General features: G+C 40.6%; 2 protein-coding genes across 4 annotated transcripts; both read right to left on the reverse strand.

The window, feature by feature from the left end:
• Nucleotide 1: 1 nt before the first annotated feature.
• Nucleotides 2-10520, reverse strand: tcp11l1 (t-complex 11, testis-specific-like 1). 2 transcript variants are annotated; one of them, XM_088612047.1, is made up of 10 exons: nucleotides 9989-10520; nucleotides 7817-8042; nucleotides 7167-7299; nucleotides 6827-6947; nucleotides 5396-5616; nucleotides 4821-4957; nucleotides 4198-4388; nucleotides 3777-3958; nucleotides 2480-2652; nucleotides 2-1901 (listed from the first exon to the last, which is right to left on the reverse strand). In XM_088612047.1, exons 2-10 carry the CDS (start codon nucleotides 7974-7976, stop codon nucleotides 1663-1665), a joined length of 1557 nt encoding a protein of 518 aa, XP_088468173.1. In that variant the 5' UTR covers nucleotides 7977-8042; nucleotides 9989-10520; the 3' UTR covers nucleotides 2-1662. The 2 variants fall into 2 exon arrangements, with proteins under 2 accessions (XP_088468173.1, XP_088468172.1); XM_088612046.1 differs by having other exon boundaries at nucleotides 7817-8024; nucleotides 9989-10518.
• Nucleotides 10521-11257: 737 nt separating this feature from the next.
• On the reverse strand, nucleotides 11258-20464 carry depdc7a (DEP domain containing 7, paralog a). 2 transcript variants are annotated; one of them, XM_088611282.1, is made up of 9 exons: nucleotides 20174-20464; nucleotides 16409-16829; nucleotides 15217-15350; nucleotides 14569-14767; nucleotides 14006-14226; nucleotides 12864-13006; nucleotides 12401-12526; nucleotides 11899-11977; nucleotides 11258-11567 (listed from the first exon to the last, which is right to left on the reverse strand). In XM_088611282.1, exons 1-9 carry the CDS (start codon nucleotides 20247-20249, stop codon nucleotides 11353-11355), a joined length of 1614 nt encoding a protein of 537 aa, XP_088467408.1. In that variant the 5' UTR covers nucleotides 20250-20464; the 3' UTR covers nucleotides 11258-11352. The 2 variants fall into 2 exon arrangements, with proteins under 2 accessions (XP_088467408.1, XP_088467409.1); XM_088611283.1 differs by lacking the exon at nucleotides 20174-20464 and adding an exon at nucleotides 17152-17270.
• Nucleotides 20465-22019: the final 1555 nt, after the last annotated feature.

Here is a 22019-nt window from a genome sequence, read left to right on the forward strand (position 1 = left end):
CTTTGGGTTGGAAGTATTTTATTTGAGTAAAGCTGCAACAAAGCCACATTGGTATTACATAAGCAAAAAAATTAATTCCTGTAAATAACTATCAAATAACATACCTCACCTACATTGTAGATGAACACTCTAAAAAACATTTGAGCCTTTTGCCAGCTTTCAAACTATGTGCAAAAAAGACATAAAAATGGCACACAGTGCCCACTTAAATTTGTGTTTTGCCTTTCTAAAAATTATTTCCTATACATATTGGAAATCAAAAAATGGATTCTAACTCTTAAAGAAAAATATTCCAAATTCCCAGTCTAAACCATCTTTCTTTTAAAATTATAATGCTGTTCTAAAACCATTAGAAAAAATTCTGCCTATGCCTGTATGGAAGTATGGAATCAAAACTACATTAAATATGAGCAATTTTAAGAAAATCACCATGATGTAAAGTAGCACAATTCATAAAATGCATAAGCTATTTAAGTTTTCAAAGTTGGTATAGCTAGGTTGGTTTGTATAAAGATAACTGTCCACAGATACAGATTCTATTTCACTGCAAGCCATATATGATGCTTTAATTACAAGCTTGCTAAGTATAGGTCACAAGACGTTTTGTAATAGGTTACAATAAAGATCTTTCAGGCTTAAAGCTGTGAATTTTATGTGGGTTTGAAACGAAGAGTACAAGACGTTTTCACCTGCAGTGCAGAAGTAGTGCCAGGAACACCAGCCAGCAGCAATAGCCATGAATATTGTTTTACTTTACTTATTGTACTGTCGAGAAATGTTTTAACCAGTGCACACTTCTTTGAACTTTTAACCTTGAGATGTGATTAATGATAAAAAGGCCATTTTGAGACTGTAATTCAGGAATTTAAAGATTTATAAACGATCAATACATTAAATAAGGTAATCTCTAACCAAAGTTTTGTAAATTTGGTAAACAAATCCGCACATCTTAAAGAGACAAAATTCATTTTATATCTTATTCTGTAGTTGACCTGATACATTTTCAGTCTTTGGGAATTACCTTGGAGAAACACCGGAAAATTAATTTTACTGATTTTTAACAGTATTCCTGCTGTTCTTATAGTAAACTACTTCATGAAATGTTCACCGTGATGGAAAAGTAGCAGCATCTTTAATCGGTACTATTGTCCAAGACCTCTTCATCTCTAAGGGTGAATTCTCTTCTAAACCAGACAGGATAATTCAGCATCTGTAGGGGTTTTCCAGTTGTCAGTTTTTCAATTGCTAATCTAATATTATTTATTATTAAGTCACAGTGTAAGACTGATAGTAAAGAAATAATTCCACGAAGTAAAAACATTCTGCTGCTTTGCTTAATATAGCACACTCACAGACAAATGATCCCTGCTCCAGTTTATTTTGTAAAATGCATAATATCCAGATATTTTTTTCTTTCTGTGAAAGTGTTAAATTATAAAGGAAGCTGATGAGATAGTAGCTCTGTGTATTGTTAACCATTTTTTTTTAAATAATAGTTTCACTTGAAGAATAATTAAAAGTCAAACGAAAATATCAAAATGCAGCTGCATGGTTACATTTTACAATTAAAGTGGCCAAATACTGAACAGGACTGATTAAATTTGAGATCTACGGCCTTGGGGCAGGAGCACTGTTTAACCTAACATATACAGTTATTGTTCATCATTGTCCTGTTAGTTGTCTGGTGGCTGGAGGATGATCTACCTCACTGAATATCTCTCTGAGGATCTTATCATAGTATGGGGAAAAGACCATTTTGTTGTAGTTAACCAGGCGGCTGAATTTCACAGCTATTTCCTCCATTTCTTTCTGAATGGGGACCAGACCCCCTGGTACAACAGGGCTGGATTTCTGATGGCTAGACTCAAGGTAGCCCATTAGGAATGTCTGAATGCGGGAATCTGGAAAAAAAGAAACATATTTAGCATAAAGAACATATTTTAAAAAAACTTCATAGCTAGCAATCATCTTGGCAACATGAATTGATTTTGATACCTCTGTGCTGTGTAAAGCACGGTACTTTAAATCAACTGATCAGTCATCTAGGCACTTTTAAGAGCCTCTTTTATTACCTCCATCTAGTTAAGTGCTTTTATTTTTTTAAATTAGGCAAATAGCTAGTAGGAATAAGTAAGGGGAATTTGACTTTACTTAGCACTACCTCAAAGATTATTAATCTAATGGCCATAAAGAGACCAGATGCAAAAGACGAGATAATTATGTGACGGGCAAGACATGAGGGTCTAAAAACATTAGCATCATAGTCTGTATTATATTACTACAAATATACAAACCAAAGAACAGCAGGGTGGGAGAAGACCTTAAATTTTAATTTTCAGGCAGTTAAATAAAAAGTCTGAAACATGTTACTATGTTCTTGGTTGTTTGGTCACTGTCCTGATGTTCTTTGCTGCAATCAGAACAAGATTTGATCTAAAAAGGAAACCCCTGGCATTTCAAAGAGTAATGAAACTGTTACCGATGAGTTTGCGGATGGAATTGTCTGGATTTTTCACGGCTTCAATCTGTCCTTTCAGCACAGTTTCCCTGTCAGCAGAAAACGGGGTGAAGCCATGCTGGGCCAGGCAGCTATTAACCTCCACACAGATCTTCTCTCCAACCGTAGCAAAGGCCTCGCTGGCATTAAAAGAACTTGCAGGAAAAAAAGGAAATGGGGCAATTAATAAAAACTTTGGGGTTTAATTCAAGAATAAAAGCTGTCTTTCAAATGTTTTTCTGGTTACGTGGAACACCAACACTGCTCTCATGGGTAGCGGACTGAAGAACCTGTAAAAGGCATTCTTCATGTAAAAGGAACTGAAATGCACTGCCAGCATTTTATTTAGGGTACTGCAGCACTGGATATACAGTATATGCGCTTTTCATAGCAACCACTAGAGAGCATTCCCATCCTGGATACAGTGAACAAAATATACCATATACCATGTATTATTTATCTTTCCTGTATGCAAATGTGAAAGATAAAGTTTAGAGTGTGGCTGGCTCTCATCGCTGCAAAACTGCATTTTTATGTACTTGATCAGAAGATTTTTGCCAATCAATCATGAGTTGAAGCACTGTGTGCATTAAATTCAGTTCTGATTTGGCTCTCAGTGAAGCTGGTATCCCTTAAATTATACTCCTTACATCACACCAGTCTATGTCATCATACCTACAGTGTAGTTCAGCTCTTAAACATCATAAACATCCCTGTCCACACTGATGGACTGGATACCTTTGTATGTGGACTTCAGCGTGGAAATGTGATGGACTGTGATTTTGCATACCTGTTTTTCCAAGAACGCTGTGACTAGTGAAAGGTTGGATTAATGAGGCAAAAATGTTACGCTTCTTAGCTTCTCTTAGCCTAAGGCAGTTTTAGGTATAAACATTGTTTACAGTTTTCAGAAGGAAATAAAAGCCAAGACTATTTTGTTAGAGGAACTGAAGAATGGAAAGAGAATGTTAAAATAAAGGCCAGTGTTTCAAGGTGAAACGAGACACACAACATGAACAAGGGACCACATTATGTTTTAAGTAAAGGTCATAGATAACATTTTGTGTCAATAACTATGAAGTCTGTACATGGTGATGTCAAACAACATCTTAATTCCTGGAAGCTTTGAGTAGTAGATACATTTTTTTTAATAAGGCTATAAAATAGTGCTCAAACTTGGAATAAGCAACTCTTGTGCTTTAATAATGTCATTAATAAGCCCATAACCCATCTGATGCATGAAAAAGGAAAAAAAAAGGATCTGTATGAAATCACTTACGGGTCATGCATTCCTGTCAGGAGCACCTTAACAGTGCTTTTCAGCTTTTCAGCAAACCCAGGGAGGCCGGAGATAGCAGCCCCAGCAATGTTGTATGTGATCAGCATCACTGCCGCTATTCCTGTCAGTTGCTCCAGGTCCATCTGCATCTCTTGAAACCGAGTCTCGTCCATTAACATTGTCTGGCAAAGAGAGGGATGTTTTTAACCCATGAGGTCGATTCCCACAGAGCCCAGAGACACGCGACAGTCACTGCAACCCTACCGTAAAGCAGTACGTGCTTGAAAACGTCGGGTGTGCATCACTGAAATGGAAAAAAAAAAACGACAAATGCAAAACAAAGGAGGGCGGTGCATTGGTTTAAGAAGGCCAACCCAAGGTCGAGAGGCAGGAGAAGGAGAACAGTTTGCAGGTGACCTACCTCGGGGAAAGGCGAGCGAGTGTGGTCCCACTTGAGCAGGCGCAGGTACGCCTGGTTGTGCACCGTGAGGGGGGACAGAGCGGGGGCCCTGAGGCCTGCCGCCCCTGCGCAGGGAGGGCTGGCCTCTGCTTCCACATTGACGAGAGCGTTTGCTGCATCCTGGAGCCACTTCTGAGTAAAGTCCAGGGAGTCTGGAGAAAGCCGAGCTTATTACTCTGCAGGTCAACATCTCTGAGGGGTCGTCTCATCACACTAGAGACACTCTTTAGGGCTTAAGCTTTTGAGAAGGCCACATGCAAACTACTGAGTAATGTCACGTATTGTATGTTATTTGATTAGGTGCCTAAAGTGGAAAGGTTTTATCAGGAAACTAAAACTTGCCTGTGGTATCAATCACACCAGTCACTGTAAACTCAATTAGTAATAAAATCCCTACAGTGTAATCAAGAATGTAATCTTTTAAGAATCTCATTTTCCATACAAAGATGAGTATGTATAACACACCTATTAAAATACAAAGCTGTTAATAAAAGATTAATGACATTCTTATGTATGTTACAGGCAAGTGCCACTCACTCCAAAGGCTTGTGAAAGAACAATTTTAAACAAGGGAAGTTACTCACTGGGTTGTTTTTCAATGAATTCCTGGAATTTCTTCCTCTCGTACTCAACAGACTGCTGCATTAAATGTGGTCTAATGCTGCTTACTGCAAAATTAGCCATATCAATCTTCATTAAATCCATTACTGAGAAAATGGCCCTGAAAGACACAGAACACATCTATAGTATCTGTAACCTTATGTCTCTTTAGAAAACCCCTACAGGAGGCAATACCAGAAAGAAATACAAATGCTTCTCTCTTTACAACCACTGGAGACTATACAGAATATTTTAAGTACAACTTAACCATTCAAATATAATCTTTAAAGATTCCAATTTCTTTACTATAAAACAGAATACGACAGAGGTTGTCAAATAAGTGTCTCAAACTCTCCTAATATGGGCTTTTCAAAATACTGTCGCCAAGCTTTTGTATTCACGTTTCCTTCAATGCTTAGTAACTACATCTTTAATAATACCAGTTTAATTCCACAAAAGTAGCTCATACATACAGTGGTTATTAATGCAACCATACTCATAAGATCAAAATTAGGCATGACGGATTATAGTCAACTTTCACGTGCACGTTCTCCCGTACTTGAACAGAGGAACAATGGCAGTGATGTCACGCAGCTTTTTGATCTCCTCGTCTCGAGCTGGGGCGCACAGGGTCCCCATCATGCTGATCACAAACTCCGCCACCTTGTTGATGTCCAGGGCTCCGTTTTCTGCCTCTTGCCTGATCAGCTCCAGGTCCAGAACCTCGTTAATCTGATTACGCAGGCGGCTGTGGCCAGGCAACAGGAACGACAGGAGAGTCTAGGCACAGAGACGCAATCTTTCAGCAAACCGGACTGGCGACACATTGAAAGGGTTGTGGTTCGGGATAATTAACAAAGCAGAGAAAAAAAAACACGTCTCGTTGATAACGCTGCTGTGGTCTCACGTCAAAACTCAGTCAAGCAGCTCATCAATACTGACTTAAAAAACAATGTGTCCAGTTTGATGATCTGAAGTAGTAAATAAACTTAGAAAAACCATGGTAGCTATACAGTTCCAGTTTGTCTAGCTACGTGATTGAAAATATACAATTTTTCCTTCAAGACAAATGTAATGTTTTCTACTCCTCCAAACTACCTGGCCATGGTGGGACTATAACTTAACACTACCCAAAAAATGTACATTTTTCAACAAATGAAAAAACTAATAGCAAATAGTACTTATATTACCCGGGAAAGGACATGTTATACAACCTTGGCACAGGAATGCATTCATAGACACTGGACACATTGTGTGCTGTACTGTATAAATACATGCCATAACTAATCCTGACTGGTGTAATCTTTGTGAAGACCTACAGATATGTTTAAAAATGCAGTGCTTGACATTCCCAGAAAATGTATTACTTTTTGAATTACAGTAAACTGGCAGATTTACATTTTAAATTCAGACATTTATCACAGACTGCAATCAAAACAGCAAAGCACAAGGGAGAAGAATGAAGTAAGGTACAGGATCTGCAGCCATTCTTCACGGAAATTCAAAAGCCAGCAAAGGTGCGTTTAAGGGCCACATCACTTTCACATCTCCATTTAATTTCCTCAGGCGTAAGTGTAACCAGCTGAGGCGTCAGCCACTGTGATCTACTTTCTGCTTTGCTAAAACAAGGTACTTGAATCAAACCTTTTCTGTTCTGGAGAACACAATGCACAACTGAGAATTACTGCTCTATCTTCTCTCTGCACACAGACTTGCTACCAGCATTCTTTCCCTCACTTCTTCCCCTGTCCATTAAGCCCATTTTCCCCTCTCAAAGCAGTTGCATCTATAAACGATGCAGAAACACTAAGACAAGCTTACCGCAAACAGGAAAAATATGAATCATTTCAATGTAATTCAGAAATTGAAAGTTATTTTTGTTATTCTGTAAATCATGGTGTAGTTTCTTGTCCTTAAAACATCAAAACCAACAAACAGGATTTTTTTAAAATATCAATCTGTTTTACAGGACCAGTACCCCAGCTCTCACCTCCTTGATCTCTCCCAGCAGTCTGATTGCGTGGTCATATGTGGGAGGATCTTCGCTCAGCTGCGCTTCAAGGCAGTCCCAGAACGCTTTGTGTACGATCTCTCGCACCCTTTTCTCTAAACTAGTCACCCAAACAAGAAAAAAACAAACAATTTCCTCTCATTAAACCAAGTCATATTTCTGACAATTGGCTAAAACTAAACTCAGGTTTGCCGCTGAGTTTCAGCATTTCTGAACAAGATTCAGATGAGAAACCCTGAAGCGATAACAATGTGATACAGGGCACGTGGTCATATATGAAGGGCTTTACTTGTTCCCCAGACAAAATGGAGTCTCTTACCTGCCCTCTGTCAAGTGTGAGGGCTTCACCTGGAACCCACCATTCACCACAATCTCATGGGCCAGGGCCATGTTGGTCACACCTTTGGCTGTCTCCATCAGCTCCTCCACTGACACAAATCGGGGAGGACTGGCTGTAGCAGGGAAAGAAAATCTGTTTTTTTTTCTTTACAATGCCTTAGGGCAACACATACTGTAGATCATTTAAGGAAATAACACTCACAGAATATTTTAGGAAAGGAAACTGATTATGGGCAGCCTCACAGCGCTAAGGCCCTGGGTTCAACTCCAGATCTGGGGTGCCATCTGTGTGGAGTTTGTATGTTTTCCCCATGCTCCTGTGGGTTCCCTTCAGGTCCTCAGGCCTCCTCCCACAGTCCAAATACATACTGGTATGTCAATTGGCTGCTGGGAAAATCGTCCCTCGTATGAGTGTGGTCATGTCTGTGTTTGCCCTGCGATGAATCCTCATTATTGTGTCCCCTCCCTCCTGCAGAAGTACAGGCACTGGTGCGCTCTATACCAGGGTGCATATGGTGGCCCAACGCCCTTACCAGTGATTTTACATGGCTGTCCCCGTTATATGTTGATCAAACTCACAGACTAGTGTGCATATCTGTTAAAACAGCGTGCCCGCCCTGTGAGACCTACACGGTAGACTGCCGCCCCCGTGGGGGCTGGGGGTGCGCTGTCGCACCCTCTTCCTCAGAGACTCTTCTGAAGGGTCCAGGCTCTCTGCACGGTTCCTCGTCTCACTGGGATCATCCAGCTTGTCCTCCCCAGATGTCGGCTTGTCCGAGTCATGAGACATGCTTCTCCCAGCGCTCGTTAGACAATCAGCTGAAGATACAGTATCTCCCTAGAGGCAGACCAAAACCTGCAGTCAACAGCAACACCCTTTTGCCCTTTACCGTCTTACATGTTTCCCCGTGCTTGTTAGACATTTTCATGTTTAACCACTGGATTATAAATCACTATTTCACTATAATATTTCACCCAGACAAGCTTGAACATAAAAAACAGTTCTGAGCATTTCTTGTTTTGTTTTTTTGTGTTTGCAGTGCTGTTTGATATACTGAGAGAAAGGTGTAGTTTGTTGAACAAAATTCTTCCATCTTAATGTCAAAACAACTTTTGCTTAAGCAGATGTCTACAGTTTACAGCTAAAGGTTTGTTTTTTTCCGTATAGCCTATGACAAAATGAAATAAAAAATGAATTAATTGTAAAAAAGGAAGGTTTTATTTCTTTCTTAATTTTAAGAAGCATCCTACTAAAGATCAGGTAGAACGCCATAGTTCTTGAGTCACACAGTGAAGTAACCGAAGGATCCGCTGAAATGAAACCAGAAGATGTTGGTATTCCTAAAAAGGCTTCCAAACATCTGCAGCTGGAACACTGCTCCAAAGGATCAAGGACCCCAGTATTTCAGCACGTCTAAGTTTTAATGCATTTTTCCCCAAGAGCACGCACAACATTTGATCCCAAACCACAACACACTGCCATCATCATTCAGCAATGACTGGCACTTATTGGTACTTCCGCCTTCGTACAAAGTTGTGCACTTGCATGCTGAGCTGTGAAGTGGGGAAGCAGAAGAATGATGGAGGGGCTGACAAGCACCACCTGCACTGTGAGTGAACTGAAGGCTTTGCGCGGAGAACACTGTCAATAACAAATGACAGCTCTGCTGGCTGACGGCATGCAACAGGTGAAGCTAACCTGAAACTGAAGTCCACTGTCGAGACCAAAAACAACTGGACCACAAAATTCCTGCTACCACTGCACTCATGAAATTAGCCTTAGGTTATCATCTTGGGTATCTAGCCTTGCTAAAGCTTTCTTGCAGGAATCAGGACAAAAAATAGCTGACTTTGAACAATTAGACAAATAACATTGCTGCAAACATCTGGAAGCCAACTTCCTGTCATGCATTAGCTGTCTCTACTTGACAAATGCAGTTTATACAGGGCATTGTGTTCTGAATAAAGTGTTTGTGACATACGTACAGTACATTCCTTCGGCCTGTTCCAAGAACAGGAACAAAGCTCTGACAAAGGAGCTCAATTGAAAAAAAACCCAAACATTTCTGCAGTTCAGAAGTTTCCCCCTACTCAAAATCGAGCATCCGACAAGCACAGTGAATTTAAATGAGAGATTAATTTCCTGTTGCATTCCAGTTGGCCTCATGAAGGGACTTCTGAAGGAACTTAAATCAATCCTTCAGAACTTAAATGGAACCAAGATACCTAAAATATAGCTCTCCAGTGCCTCACCTTGTTTTTTTGAGCAGGAATACCAATAAGTAGGACGGCATATAGCCCATGCTTCCTACAGTATCAGAATTATTACCCTGTATAAGGAATTAAGAAACCCCCGATGGGAATTCATTGTAAGCCACAATACCCACAGAAGACAGGTTCTTGGCAGTTACACTTGGAACACTGCTGTGACTTGTGGATAAATCTAATCTTATCCTATAATATTTTATGGATTATTTAGATTTCTTTTTCAGCCGTTGATATGTTTAGCTGTAAACGACTGACTGAATCAGTGCCATCTGGGTGAGCAACGGTAAAAATAATCAATTTAGGAATGCATACATAAGGTATACATTGCTAATTAAAATAGTAATTCACAAAAATGGCAAAAAAGGATTCACAACAGTATATGATACATTTTGTTTAGCTGGAGGACGCGTTTAATCCAACAATGCGCCATGTTATTCGATTACTATAATATGTATATGCAGAATGAATGCCAAATATAAAAAAAACGAATACATCGTTAAATCCAACATCACAGACAAAGATGAAAACACGCACCTGCTCGTTCTCCTCCGGTTTTCAGTGAAAAATGGAATCAGCTAAAAATAACTGCAATACGGAGTTAAATTGTAATAACGTCCTTGGCCTTTGCAACCAAAGAATATGGTGCGCCTTTAGATTTCGCTGGAAATAAAGTGCTCTAGAAAGAATAAGATTCTTCCAGAATCAAACGAATACAGCCGGTATAATATAGGAAATTATCGTGCACGCCACCTCCCAGCTCAAACAGACGACGCTGCCATCTCTATTTACGGAAATGATGTTCCTACAGTCGGCACGGCTACATGGGAATTGTAGTTTTGTTTTTGGTTCTTCGACTTTCTTTCCTGTTCAGAGGTCGCGCACTTGCAAGAGAACTACAACTTCTGGTAGGCGTCTTTAAAACGATGCTGGGATTAAATTCCAGACTTTCCCCCCCCCTCAACGCCCTCCCAGTCGTAGTTACTGTGCTGGGAATGTGACAGTCGTCGATATTATCTGTGCAACAGCTCCCTTAACCCGATCTTAAAATAAGTCCTTGAATATCGTCGGAAAAGAGGATTCCTCTTTCCTGCATGTGTTTTTCTTTATACGGGAATCAACTGGCGACCTCAAGCGGCAGATCCGTTTTTATTTTACTTTGCGCAGAACGCGGAAACGACAATTCCATTGACGAAGTCCTGCACTGGTTCGAATGGCAATTCCCAGATTTGAAAGCTTACTATAAAGCATTCAATTGCATCTGGTGTAGATCAGTATTAAATGTTCTTTAAGTTTGTTTAATGGTAATATACTGCAGTGCGATTGTGCGTTCTCCACCCTGCTATTATCCCTGGCGAATTGACATTCAGATAGCTTTTGTCATTCTGATTCGGCTACAAAGAGATGTATTCATAAGCGCAGGAAATGCAGAACTTTTGACCTTGGAAACAGACGGACATGTGGATTTCACGTCTGGTGGGGAAAAAAAAAAGTCCAAATCATTTATAACACTAAAAATAATCGTTCGTATAGCTGGAGTTTTTGGTCTCCAAGGAGACCACTAACAGGCAAAGATTAGAGGAAGATGCAATCTAATATGAAGATAGCAGTTCTAAAATGCAAAATCATTTCCCCTGCAGAATAAAATGCCAAGTATTTTGAAGTGCAGCTTGAATTTATTGAAACCAAAATGCCAATATTTAATGACTGTGGCACGCATATCGAATGGCTTGAGTCACTACGTGGGGAAAAAAAAAAAAAAATGAACTGTTAGGACCAAAAAGTCAAATTAAGATGAAACAGCAGTGTAAAAATTAGAATACTTTATTCTGATAATTTAAACATTTACATAGCTGTAAATACAAGACATATACAGAGTTTTACAATACAAAGTGGCGCAGTTACATACAGACATTAGGTGCTCGGTTTCCAAAATATTGTATAAAAATGTCAGGATGGCTTTTGTAAAACTGACCCAGGACACGTTTCTTCTCTTTTGTGGAAAGCTTTGGGTTTTCGTGGATCGTTCTGAGCAAGACCCACAGCTCATCCTTTGTGGTTTTTAACGTGGTTTCAGAGTAGGCCTGGCTCGAGACCCTCTGACAGAAAGTGGAGCCTGAGAACAGGGGGAGAGAAAATAGGTTACTAGGGTCCTATTTAAATTGTGCAGGTGCCTTTATCTGACAGGCCCCTTTTTAAAAAAAGTGACTTACATTTGCATGGCTGTCAGTTTTACTCAAGCAACTCAGGTGAAGTACTCAGGGGGGACAGCAGTGCTCCACTCTCCATACTTGAGTTCCCAGTATCTAGTTATAGTTCATGTGCTTTACATGTAATATGTAACCACTCTGCCCCTTTCAGATTTTTGTGAGGAGTTTCCATCTAGAAAAAGTTTTACAGATCCTGTTTGTCTTAACCCTGCGTTGATTGGCAAAATAAACAAATACCTGTAGCCTGGTCAGGGTCTTTCCCACGTACAAGACAAGCCAGCTTATCACTGACAAGCTTGTGCAAAGATCCTGGAATCTGAAACACGCATGAAGAGAACAATTGGGGATTAACGTTTGTATAGGTATATGGCCTACGAAATGGCAGCCAACTCCACAATTCAGTTTAAAGTGTAAATGCCTTGAGTCAGAAACAAGAATGCAAATATTTAACAAATTCTTAAATGCTTAGCTAGAGCACAACAGGGAAGTCATTCGATTTCCAATCACACCATGGTTTTGCTGGCACTGTAAACATTCCAGATAGCCGCCATACAAGAATGTGGTTTATGAATTCCCATTCAAGTTCAAGGACACCGTTTGCCTCTAGGAATTATGTAGATCCCAAGTCAAACAAGCTTGTTTGAACACAACGCCTTGCATGGTTTTTACAGCAGATGGTACAAAGGCTTCCCATATTGTTTAGGAAATGGTTTCTCATTCAGTATTTCAGAATCCTTACCTTAAACGCATCTTTTTGATTGTCAAGTAGAAACAGCACAAGAAGGTCCACCTTCCCCTTTGCTAGATTTTTACTGGAGACAATGGCCTTGGTAAACGACCTTTTAACAGCCATTCTGTTCTCAACCTGCAAGAAAAGCAATCTAAGTATTAATGTAGGTTCAATAATTCTGAGAAGGTATGTAATAAGAAACGTTAGGAGATTAATGAAGGAACCATGCTAACAACTGTTTAAGTTTAAATACTCTTGAGCAAAACTTTCTCCTGGCAATGAAAGAGATACAATTGCAATAGGGGACGTTTTTGCTCATTTTGTGTCAATTTAAGATGATTAGTGCTCATTTTCAAGGAGCACAACACTTACTTTTCCCATCAACATTTTTTTTTTTTAAGTGCAGCAAGCATCCAGGCTAGTTTGAAGCAAAAAAAGACTTGACATGCAAGCTGCTCATTTCTACTTGTACCTCTCTGTGCAATCGGAATTCACTGGGATCAGCAGCTGCAGCCATGAAGCACAGCAGTCTCCTCAGCTCCTCTCTGCTGCGTGGATCTAGCAGCTTCAAGCAGAGCTGTAGAGCCTCCAGGGCATGAGCCGATTTGCCATTTACTGAAGAGAGAATCGATCATCCCAACATCAGACAAAAGGCACGCATGAGTTTAAGGTATACATCCAGTCACAAGAATAAAGTTACCATTTGCCATTTACACACACCGATTTCCACACTTTAGGTAGAAGGAATATTCTACAAGCATTAACTGTTCACATCTGTCACATCTCTCAGCAATTAGCTATAGCTTTCAGTACCTCTTCATTAGTAGGGAATCTGAAGGACAAGGTCAGAAAAAATAAAAGCCGTGTTATTCAGTTCATCTCACCAGCCTCTCAAATGCAAACAGATATGAGGAGGATTGTGTCACTTTATATCCCCCGACTTAGTTGAATAAACTAATTTTGAGGGATGTATACAAACCATATAGATAAAAGAGTTTGCTCTGAGCTTTCACACACATTACAAGACCAGCTAGCAGTAAAAGTAGAAAGTTTAATTAATCTCAAAGAGGACTCAATCAACAGGAACTTAACAAAAACTGGTCCAAGTGCCTAGCTGATTTCAGAGCAACATTGTGCACAAGACTGGTTTAGTTCTGCTACAAAAATGGAAAACTTCTTTACAAATCCTAGTTGGTCACAAAAAAAGATGCAGAGACTCTCAAGCAGCAGTGCTCAGAATTGCAGTTGATTCTTTTGGCTCAGATATTAACCATAAACCCCCAAGTCAACCACAGACCAGGGATGTCTAGCCTTTTAGAAAAATGGGGATTCAGTCTCATCCAGTCCGGAAGGATTCTGACTCAGTCCCTCAGAGAGGTTAAAAAGTGAAGTGAACCTGCAGGCCAGACTGGAGAAGATCCTCCCATGCAGGAGGGAAGAAAATCATCCATGCACATCTTACAATCAGATTGGTCAAGTATTCAGCACAAAGCTAGCCGAGGTGCATGTTTTTCACTGCCGTTTTTAAACCCTTTGTCAACTGGATATAAATCAGTGGAATTAAAATGAATACTAAACATACAACCGCAGTTCAGAGTTGGAATAAATGGTTACCAAGGAGCTCAGCAATTCCTGTGTGTATATCAAACAAATGGTTGGTGAGGAGGGGCTCCCGGTTGTTTTGGTTGTAGTGTTTCACAATGGTGTCGTATAGCAGTCTCTTGCATTGCTGGGTTCCCTCGGAGCATTTTGGCAGACTCCTGCTCACGTCCACAACCATCTGATCCGGCAGGAACTCCAGACAGTCCACCGCCGCTGACAGCCAGTCGTCAGCCCTGCGACACAGGTGGGGATTCATGTTTGAAAGGCAGCAAGTGCCAAATACATTCTTTTTTTTTTTTGAGCAAGAAGGAAGTTGTAACCACCCTTTCAGCTTCGGGACATTCATGAATACATCACTGCGCACTACAAAGTTATTTTGCGTCTGGCTGCAATGTGTGCTTGGGCATTCATAAGCCATCAACCCTAAACAAGCGGAACTTAAAAAAAAAAAATGTTGACCAAGTAGAAGAAAAGCAGATGCCAAAACCTTACTGGGACCAAATGATTAGGATGGAATAAATGAGAGTAAACAGTTTCAACAAATTCCGCAAAGCATCCGTTGGCCGACGACGTACTGAGAGTCACCGAAAGCCTTCAGGATCTCCCGGTCCAGGTAGTTGCTGGTGAAAAGCAGGCTGGGCTCGCCGTCCTCGCGGTCTGCGCTCCCGGCTGGCAGCTCGTGAGCTCTGCCCTCCAGCAGGGCGTCCAGCAGGGGCAGCTCCACGAGCTGCAGCAGTCGCAGGAGGGTCTGCTCGTGCCACACCTCGTTAACCACTGGCGGGGGGAGGGAGACAGCCGTCAGACACGGTCAGAGCAAAGCCTCTCCGAGAGGGCAAGTCGGTACCTGCGGACCGAGCTAGTGAAATAAATACTGTGGAGGAGCCATATTCAGGCTCTCTCAGCAGGTGACGGATTAAGCATTTCAGGATTTCTGTGCCAGAGGGCAGAAGGCTGGTGCTACAGAGGGTCAGAGCATTAGGTCTTCAACATATTATAGATTAAACACGACCCCCCTGCCCCACACACTTCATACTTAACACACTGTACTTTCAGAAGTGTGTGTTCCGCAATTAACCTTACTATTGCTTTGCTAGACAACAGATCTAGTTGTTCAAATTTGCAAAACAAATGATCGCATGTTATTTTAGAATTATTAAAACCTTAATTTAACAGCAAGTTTGATGCAATGGTATACCAAAGTGGAACCAAGATCCAATACTTACCATTCTGAGGCAATCCAAGATTTATTTTGATTTGAGATGGATTTGCAGGACTCAGGTTTAAGTTATCCAGGAGGTCTTCTAAGGATCTGTCCGTTTTGATGGGTGTGGCTGAAGAATACACAATTTCCTCTGTTCTGTAAATCATAAAATCCAGAGTACAGCTTTAATTTTGAAAGATTTACCAAAGTTTCATTTTCAAACATGGCTATGAACTCCAACAGACCGAGAAGCGATTGTTCTAGTATCAAAACAATTCCCACCCCGAAAATGAAAGTTACATTTCATATACTTTTTTAATCAGATTTGATTAAAAAAAAATCTTAAAGCCTCTCACTAAATAACATGTACACACCAAACCTTGCATTTTGCGCCTTCAAAATTAAAACCTTAAGAGCAAGCCAATACAATATCAAGAGTTCCTTTCCTGTTGCGATAGACCTGCAGGACCTAAAACAGACCTGTTCCTAATTCACATACAGTAGTTGTCATAACCACCTAATTGTAGCCTGAAAATTTCTAAACCTAACTCAAGGGAAGCACATTTTTGTTGAGGATAACTAACATTTCATATTTAAGTTAGCATTGTAAAACAAACTGCATAAGGTTAAGGAAGATCCTTTATTTTAGCACCACCCTGCAGTGGATCCATTATCCTTTGGCTTTTTCCTCTTTGCATTTGAAAGAGAAATTTGGTCTGTCTTAGCTCCATTGGAAAGGGAATTTAAATCTAGTGAAAGAAACCAGCACCGAAAGGTTTTAAAGCCATTAAACACTCAGGCCCCCACCTCTACATAGTGGTGTGCCAATATTTCAATGTGTTCAGAAAAGATTTAACAAAGGAACATCCATATTCAAACATGCACAAAGAGTAATGCATTTTAAAAGTGTTAAGCAATCCAATCAAGTTACACTAGTCGGTAAAGGTGAAAAGAGAGAGTTGTCAGTTTCTGAGCTTGTTACATAAGTTTAAGTGGAGGAAGTCCAACAAGGGATGTCCTCTGACTTGTAAACATTCTGCACTGAGTTTCTGCAGCTGACTTCAGCTTAAATATTGAAGCAACCAATTGTTTTTGAAAGAACAATCTATCTATACACAACACGTCAATAAGGGATTCCCCCCAAGACTAACAGAAAGCCACAAAAAAAAAAGAACAATTTATTCCTCAGTCACACTACAGCGGCGATAATGTACCTGCCGCAGGGCCGGTTGAACAAAGTTCGCTGATAAGGAGAGCCTCCATTTTCAACACTGTCCGCCGTCAGGCTCGGAGAGTTCAAAAACCTGTACAAGCTGCAGCTGCTGTCCTCAAAGGCCGCCCGTTTTTTCTCTTTGCCAAACACCTTGGTGTCAACACCCTCGAAAACCTTGTAGTCCATGAGGGCCTGGCACACACGCACCACTTTCACTCGGGGGATTTCGGCGTCCCCGAAGAACTTGTTCTGCACAACGTGGGCCAGGATCACGTCGACCGCTTCGGAGCCCACGAAGCAGTCGTTGTGGTACTTCAGGTTGTGACGTCGCCTTTTCACCTCCACGCGAGACTGAAGGTGCTTTATGATGCTGCTCCAAATAAACGTGGCTCGGAACGGCTTGTTCTCCATCCTGTGAGTTGCTGTAAAAAGGAAAAGTGCTCAAATAAAGATCTGTGGAGAGGCCATGTTTAAGTGTCCTTTACCCCCCTCTGTGTGGTACAGCAACAACAACTGAATATTCAATAGCTCTGGCACAAATTTGCTTATGACTTCATTAAACAAGTCAAATCATTACACTTGATGAGTTGCTAATTTTAAAGACCCTTTTTTCACATGCAGTCCAATACAATGATTTAACTGTTTGGAGATCTCTCAGGGTTTTTCATCTGGTTCTTCAATGGGGTGGGCTGCATCCCACATCAGAGACTCCCTGCACATGCTGATATAATTACTCTGACCCACCCTCCATTTGGGATGGATTCTCATCAATGGGTGGCTTGATTTCAAGTTTGCAATTGTTGGCCTGTTTATGAAAGTACTTTCTTCTGCCACTAAAGAAAGTTGGAGTCTCTGGAAATCTAGATGTGGCACATTTATCCAAAATGATTTGTGGATGTGCTTGTTTTTTTTCCCTTAAAGAAACAAAGAAAACAGTTCAGTAAGCAAATGATTATATTAACTCTTCAGATAGCGAGGAGGGTTTTAAACCTAGAGCTCATTCTAGTAAAATTTAACTCCATTTTTGAGAGGTATCTGGATCTATATCAAAACGAAATGTAAGCGGAAGTAAAAAATGCAACTCCATTTTATCAGAAATTAACTAGCGGCCTTATATTGATAATGGTCTGCCTTCACAAATGGTATTTGCATAAACTGGGGATTTCAGAATGTTGAAATACCTGTGGCCGTAAGAAACATGAACTGCATACAGTTGATACAATGAATGTTGAAATATTACGTTGCACCCTCATTCTTCCAAAGTAAATCCAGACCTCTGTTTGCTTAAACCAAAAACCCCACACAAGTAAACTGTAAAAAAAAAAAAAGTACCTTGAGCTGCCTTTTACTACAAATTGTACAGGAACTTGAAAGTCATTACTGAAGCATCTACTATCAGCTTCCATCGAGAGGATTTTAGAAAAGTGTTTATAATCCCACTAAATTTAAAATATTTCCCCAAGGGGACAACAGTGCAGGTGTTGATAGCTCTTGTCAATACCTGCTAGCTAGCATTCCCCACCCCCCAAACGTGTAAAAAAAAAAAATGTAGAGGAACAGGTCCAAGAGGCTGTCCACAGTTTTCCTGATCAGCAATATCTGAGGGGGTGGGGCAGCAAAGTATCCATAATGTTGACAAAAGCCACCATCTTTCAACAGCATCCACTGCACTTTTAACAGGTGGGAGAGAAACCAAAGGCTCCTTCCTACCAGAAAGGGCAGGGAACCATTTCATTTTCCAAATTAACCATCTCTGATAAGTTAAAAAAAAAAACTTCCTTTGTAGCTTGGAATTCACACATTTTAAAGACACGAAGGTCCAGTTGTAGTAGCTGGGAGATGTAAAAAAAGCCACATTTCTCCAAAACATGTTCCAAGAGCCAGTAACTTCAAAATCAGGGGGTTTATGAGCAAAGACCTTTCCACACAAACATTAGGTGAGAAAAAGAGAGGAGGGAAGGTCAAAACCCCTTCTTAAGTCCAGATACACAGTGGGAGATGCAACAGCCATCTGGACACTCAATATGGGGGTCTAAACTCACTGCTATAATCTGCCCCCTTACAGTCTGATCCAGTCGTCGTCTGGGCTCTACATTATAATCGTTCACTTCACGCTAATCACCCCACAGGGACAAGAAAAATACATCTAAAGGTCTAGTCTTTTTTACGGAGGTGGGGAGGGCGCAGAGCGAGCCTCCCCCCCTAAAAAGAGATAAGAATCCACTAGGGGTCGATTCTGCTCTGTCAGGGGCAACACACTGACTGGTGTTTGCCCAACAGAAGTGTAAATAATCACTAAGGGAACAGTTTAACAGCATCGTCGATCCCTGAGGAACATAATGCCGATTTGGTTAGATCTAATATACTAACTGGAGCATTCCTGCTAGAACTAATGCAAATAGATGTGAAAACCCAGTTCCCGGGCATTCGATATGTATACACAAATGGAACAAGTAAAGGTTTATTCCATGCTTAAAAGAGAAGAAAAAACAACGTTTCGGCTGTGGGGTCTTCATTATGTATACACAATGTGTCACGAAAACAAATGACACGCGACACTGGCCTGTGCGTGTCATTCTGTCCCTCACGCACAGCCTTCCACGAAGTTTAACACCCATTTTTTTTTCTTCGAAAAGCAAGGCTTTCCGTTAAGTTTTCCCCAAAGTGCCAGCGAGTCACGTTGTTGCCAGATTTTAACGAAACGGTTGAGCAATATTTTGCGTGATACTGGGAACCGCAAGGAAGCAGGGAGAAAGAAACTGTGTACGGCTGGCTAAAGTGATGAACTCACTCGTAATCCGCGAAAGATACCCAGTAATCGGAGGTCTTTATAAACTCCAGTCAGACTGCATTCTGCACGCCATCTGTACGGGACTTTCCGTTTTCCCATTTTCTAATGCTTCTGAATTCTATCGTCTTCAAATTTGATTGCTATTCTTTTTCTGGGACAACCCGACTACTACAACAAGAAAAAAAAAAAGATGCAAGCACGATAACGCTTCAAGGCGGGGAACGAATTAATGACAGAAGTTGAGCTATTTATTTAGCTTTTGGAAAACGTAGCAAATTAACATTGACATTCTTCTGCCACTAACGCCATCGATGAGCTGCACGCCTGGATAGTATCCCCCCAAGAAACGCGCTCAAGAACTCCAACAAGCGATTGTGTATGGTCGCTTCCAGCTGTACTGTACAAATAACTCAGGTTTCCAGTTTTGGCACCAATAAAAAAAAAGCTGCGGTGGAGTCAACGCCTTATTTAAGTTATTTTTCGACACAAAGAAAAGAATGCTAAAACCTGTGGGTTACAACTCTGGCGATTATGTTCAAATCTCAAAGAGTCATAAAATGTAGTCAACAACAGCTCATAATCGTCCTCTCGAAACTATCACCCCCCCCAAAAAAAAAAATCACGACAAGGACACAAACGCCGATTTGCTTTTAAACGGAGTCAAAACCGACAAACCAGCGTACAAATGTATGGAGACATAACATGTAAGAAAGTAGAACACCCGTCCAAATCACAAGAAATTTGAATTTAAAAACAGCGATAACGACAACTAAAGAAAACGAAATACGTGAGCCTACAAAACAGATGTTAACGCTGAAGTACTGGAAAAAAAAAGTTTCCCTGCTCAGAAATTGCATTAAACCAAAATAAGTGGTGTTTAATTATTAATGAAAACCCAGTATAGGATCGCCTTTTGGAAGTCTACAGCCATCAGTGCGATCACGCCTATTGTCAAACCAGCAAAATGTGATTTACCTGGTGGTCTGTGCATTGGGCTGAAGATCGCTGCAGAGAGATTCAAAGACGCCGCTTTCTCCCTCACTGTAGCCATAACTCTGCAGCAGCAGCTCCACTTTCTCAATTCGTACTGGAGCGGTGACGTAACAGCGGAGTCAACCCCAAAGCCTCCACCTCTTATTCACATCGCAGGTGTCACTAAGCAAATTAGTCATCAAGCGGCGTTTCACTGGCAATCGACCACAGTGATAATCTGTTTGCCGTCCCTTATACCGTGTGACATGGCAAACCGTTTGTCGCTAGTTTCTTGTACCTTTTTGTTTTACTATTGCTGGACTACCTTAAGGATTGATCCTCGGAGATCAACAGCCCAGCACGCTTTACAGGGAATTCAAACTCCTCAATGACTAAAACATGGAAACACTCGTAATTTCTACAATTTAAGTCAATAAACAATGCAATAAACTAATTAAAGGTTCTGGCTAAATTTAGATCAATTCTATTGCAGGGAATTCATAAATTATCCGTAAGTCTATCTATTTAAATGTGTTCATTTTTAATAATTTACATTTGCATTGTTATTAATATGTTATTTTTTCAACTGAGATTTTAACATTAATCCGCGTCTAATATTTCGATTGACCTGTTTTAAATAAAAACATTAAGACAAAACTGCTCTTGGTCCGAAATTGGGAACCGAAAGGGAATACATATCAGATAGAGAACAGAAAACATTTTTTTCGCACAGAGCCGTGGGCATCTGGATCGGACTTCCCGACCCTGTGGCGTCTGAGCTCTTTTAAGAAATGGTTGGTCGAAATTATAGATTGACTTAGGTACGACACTACCATACAAGCAATGTGGTCCAAATGACCTCCCCTTGCGATCTTTCCAGCATTCCCGTGTCCTTGTCCAGCTGTAGACTTGTGTGTCTTGGACAATTTGGGGGATAGACGCATTTGGAATGAAGCTTCTCTCCTCTGGCAGCCATGAATCCAAGCACTGCATGCCCACACCAGCGTGCATGTGGAGTCGTTACCTCTGTGTGCCAGGGGGAACCTGTTTATAGTGAAATATGGGTCACAGTCAAACCTGAACAGCGTGACAATGGAATCTCACGGCACATACTGTAGGTGCCTTTACATTTTCTATGGCTGGTAAAAGTATATGTATGTTTCGTATGAACAGTAGTGCTCAAGCACACCATAGTTCCCCTACCAGGTCTTTATTCCTCTAATTAATTGATTTAATTAATCCATTATATTTTTAATTGTCTCATTAAATTATAGAAGATCATGGCATGGTGGCTGTCACATCCTGGAGAAGGAATCCTGCTTGGAGTGGAGTTTGCATGTCATTGAGTTTTCTATGGATAATGCTGTTTCCTTACACAGCACAAAGACATGCTACACTATGTAGGTTCTTCTGTAAATTGTTCTCCAATATGCATGTATGTGTGCTCCCTGTGATGGACTGGTATCCAAACAAGGATGTATCTTGCCTTGTGTCCATTGTCTGATGGGCTTCAGTTCACTTTGACTTCATTATGGTCCATTATGGATGAAATGGAAAATGGATGGATGGAATTGTAGAAGACTTAGAACAGCGATAGATGGTTTACAAAATAAAATGACCAGGTTTTGGTTTAAATGGCTGGAACAGATTATGGTAATTTTAATACACAATATCATTTTGCAAGATACAGTACACTAAATAGGGTTGACTCAAATATATTGCACTGGATGTTTGGTTTAATTGTTCCTAGTAAAATAAAAGTATTTAAGTGCAAGGTAGGCTCTGGGCTAAAAAGTTAGTCATTTGTTAGAGTTACAAAATTAGAAGGGGTAGCACAAAACATTCACTG

Source organism: Lepisosteus platostomus, chromosome 18, assembly GCF_059453375.1.
Source record: "Lepisosteus platostomus isolate fLepPlt1 chromosome 18, fLepPlt1.hap1, whole genome shotgun sequence".
In the NCBI taxonomy this organism is placed as follows: Eukaryota; Metazoa; Chordata; class Actinopteri; order Semionotiformes; family Lepisosteidae; genus Lepisosteus; species Lepisosteus platostomus.

Excerpts from the sequence above, each read along its gene's own strand:
- tcp11l1 (XM_088612047.1), bottom strand. The coding sequence starts at position 7,976 with ATGTCTCATGACTCGGACAAGCCGACATCTGGGGAGGACAAGCTGGAT. Across the intron at positions 6,948-7,166 it reads TCACACTTGACAGAGGGCAG|TTTAGAGAAAAGGGTGCGAG; the intron begins GTAAGAGACTCC and ends TTGGGTGACTAG. Across the intron at positions 3,959-4,197 it reads CTCGCTCGCCTTTCCCCGAG|ACAATGTTAATGGACGAGAC; the intron begins GTAGGTCACCTG and ends TCTCTTTGCCAG.
- depdc7a (XM_088611282.1), bottom strand. The coding sequence starts at position 20,249 with ATGGCTACAGTGAGGGAGAAAGCGGCGTCTTTGAATCTCTCTGCAGCG. Across the intron at positions 12,527-12,863 it reads AATTCCGATTGCACAGAGAG|GTTGAGAACAGAATGGCTGT; the intron begins GTACAAGTAGAA and ends CTTTTCTTGCAG. Across the intron at positions 11,978-12,400 it reads ATCAAAAAGATGCGTTTAAG|ATTCCAGGATCTTTGCACAA; the intron begins GTAAGGATTCTG and ends TGCGTGTTTCAG.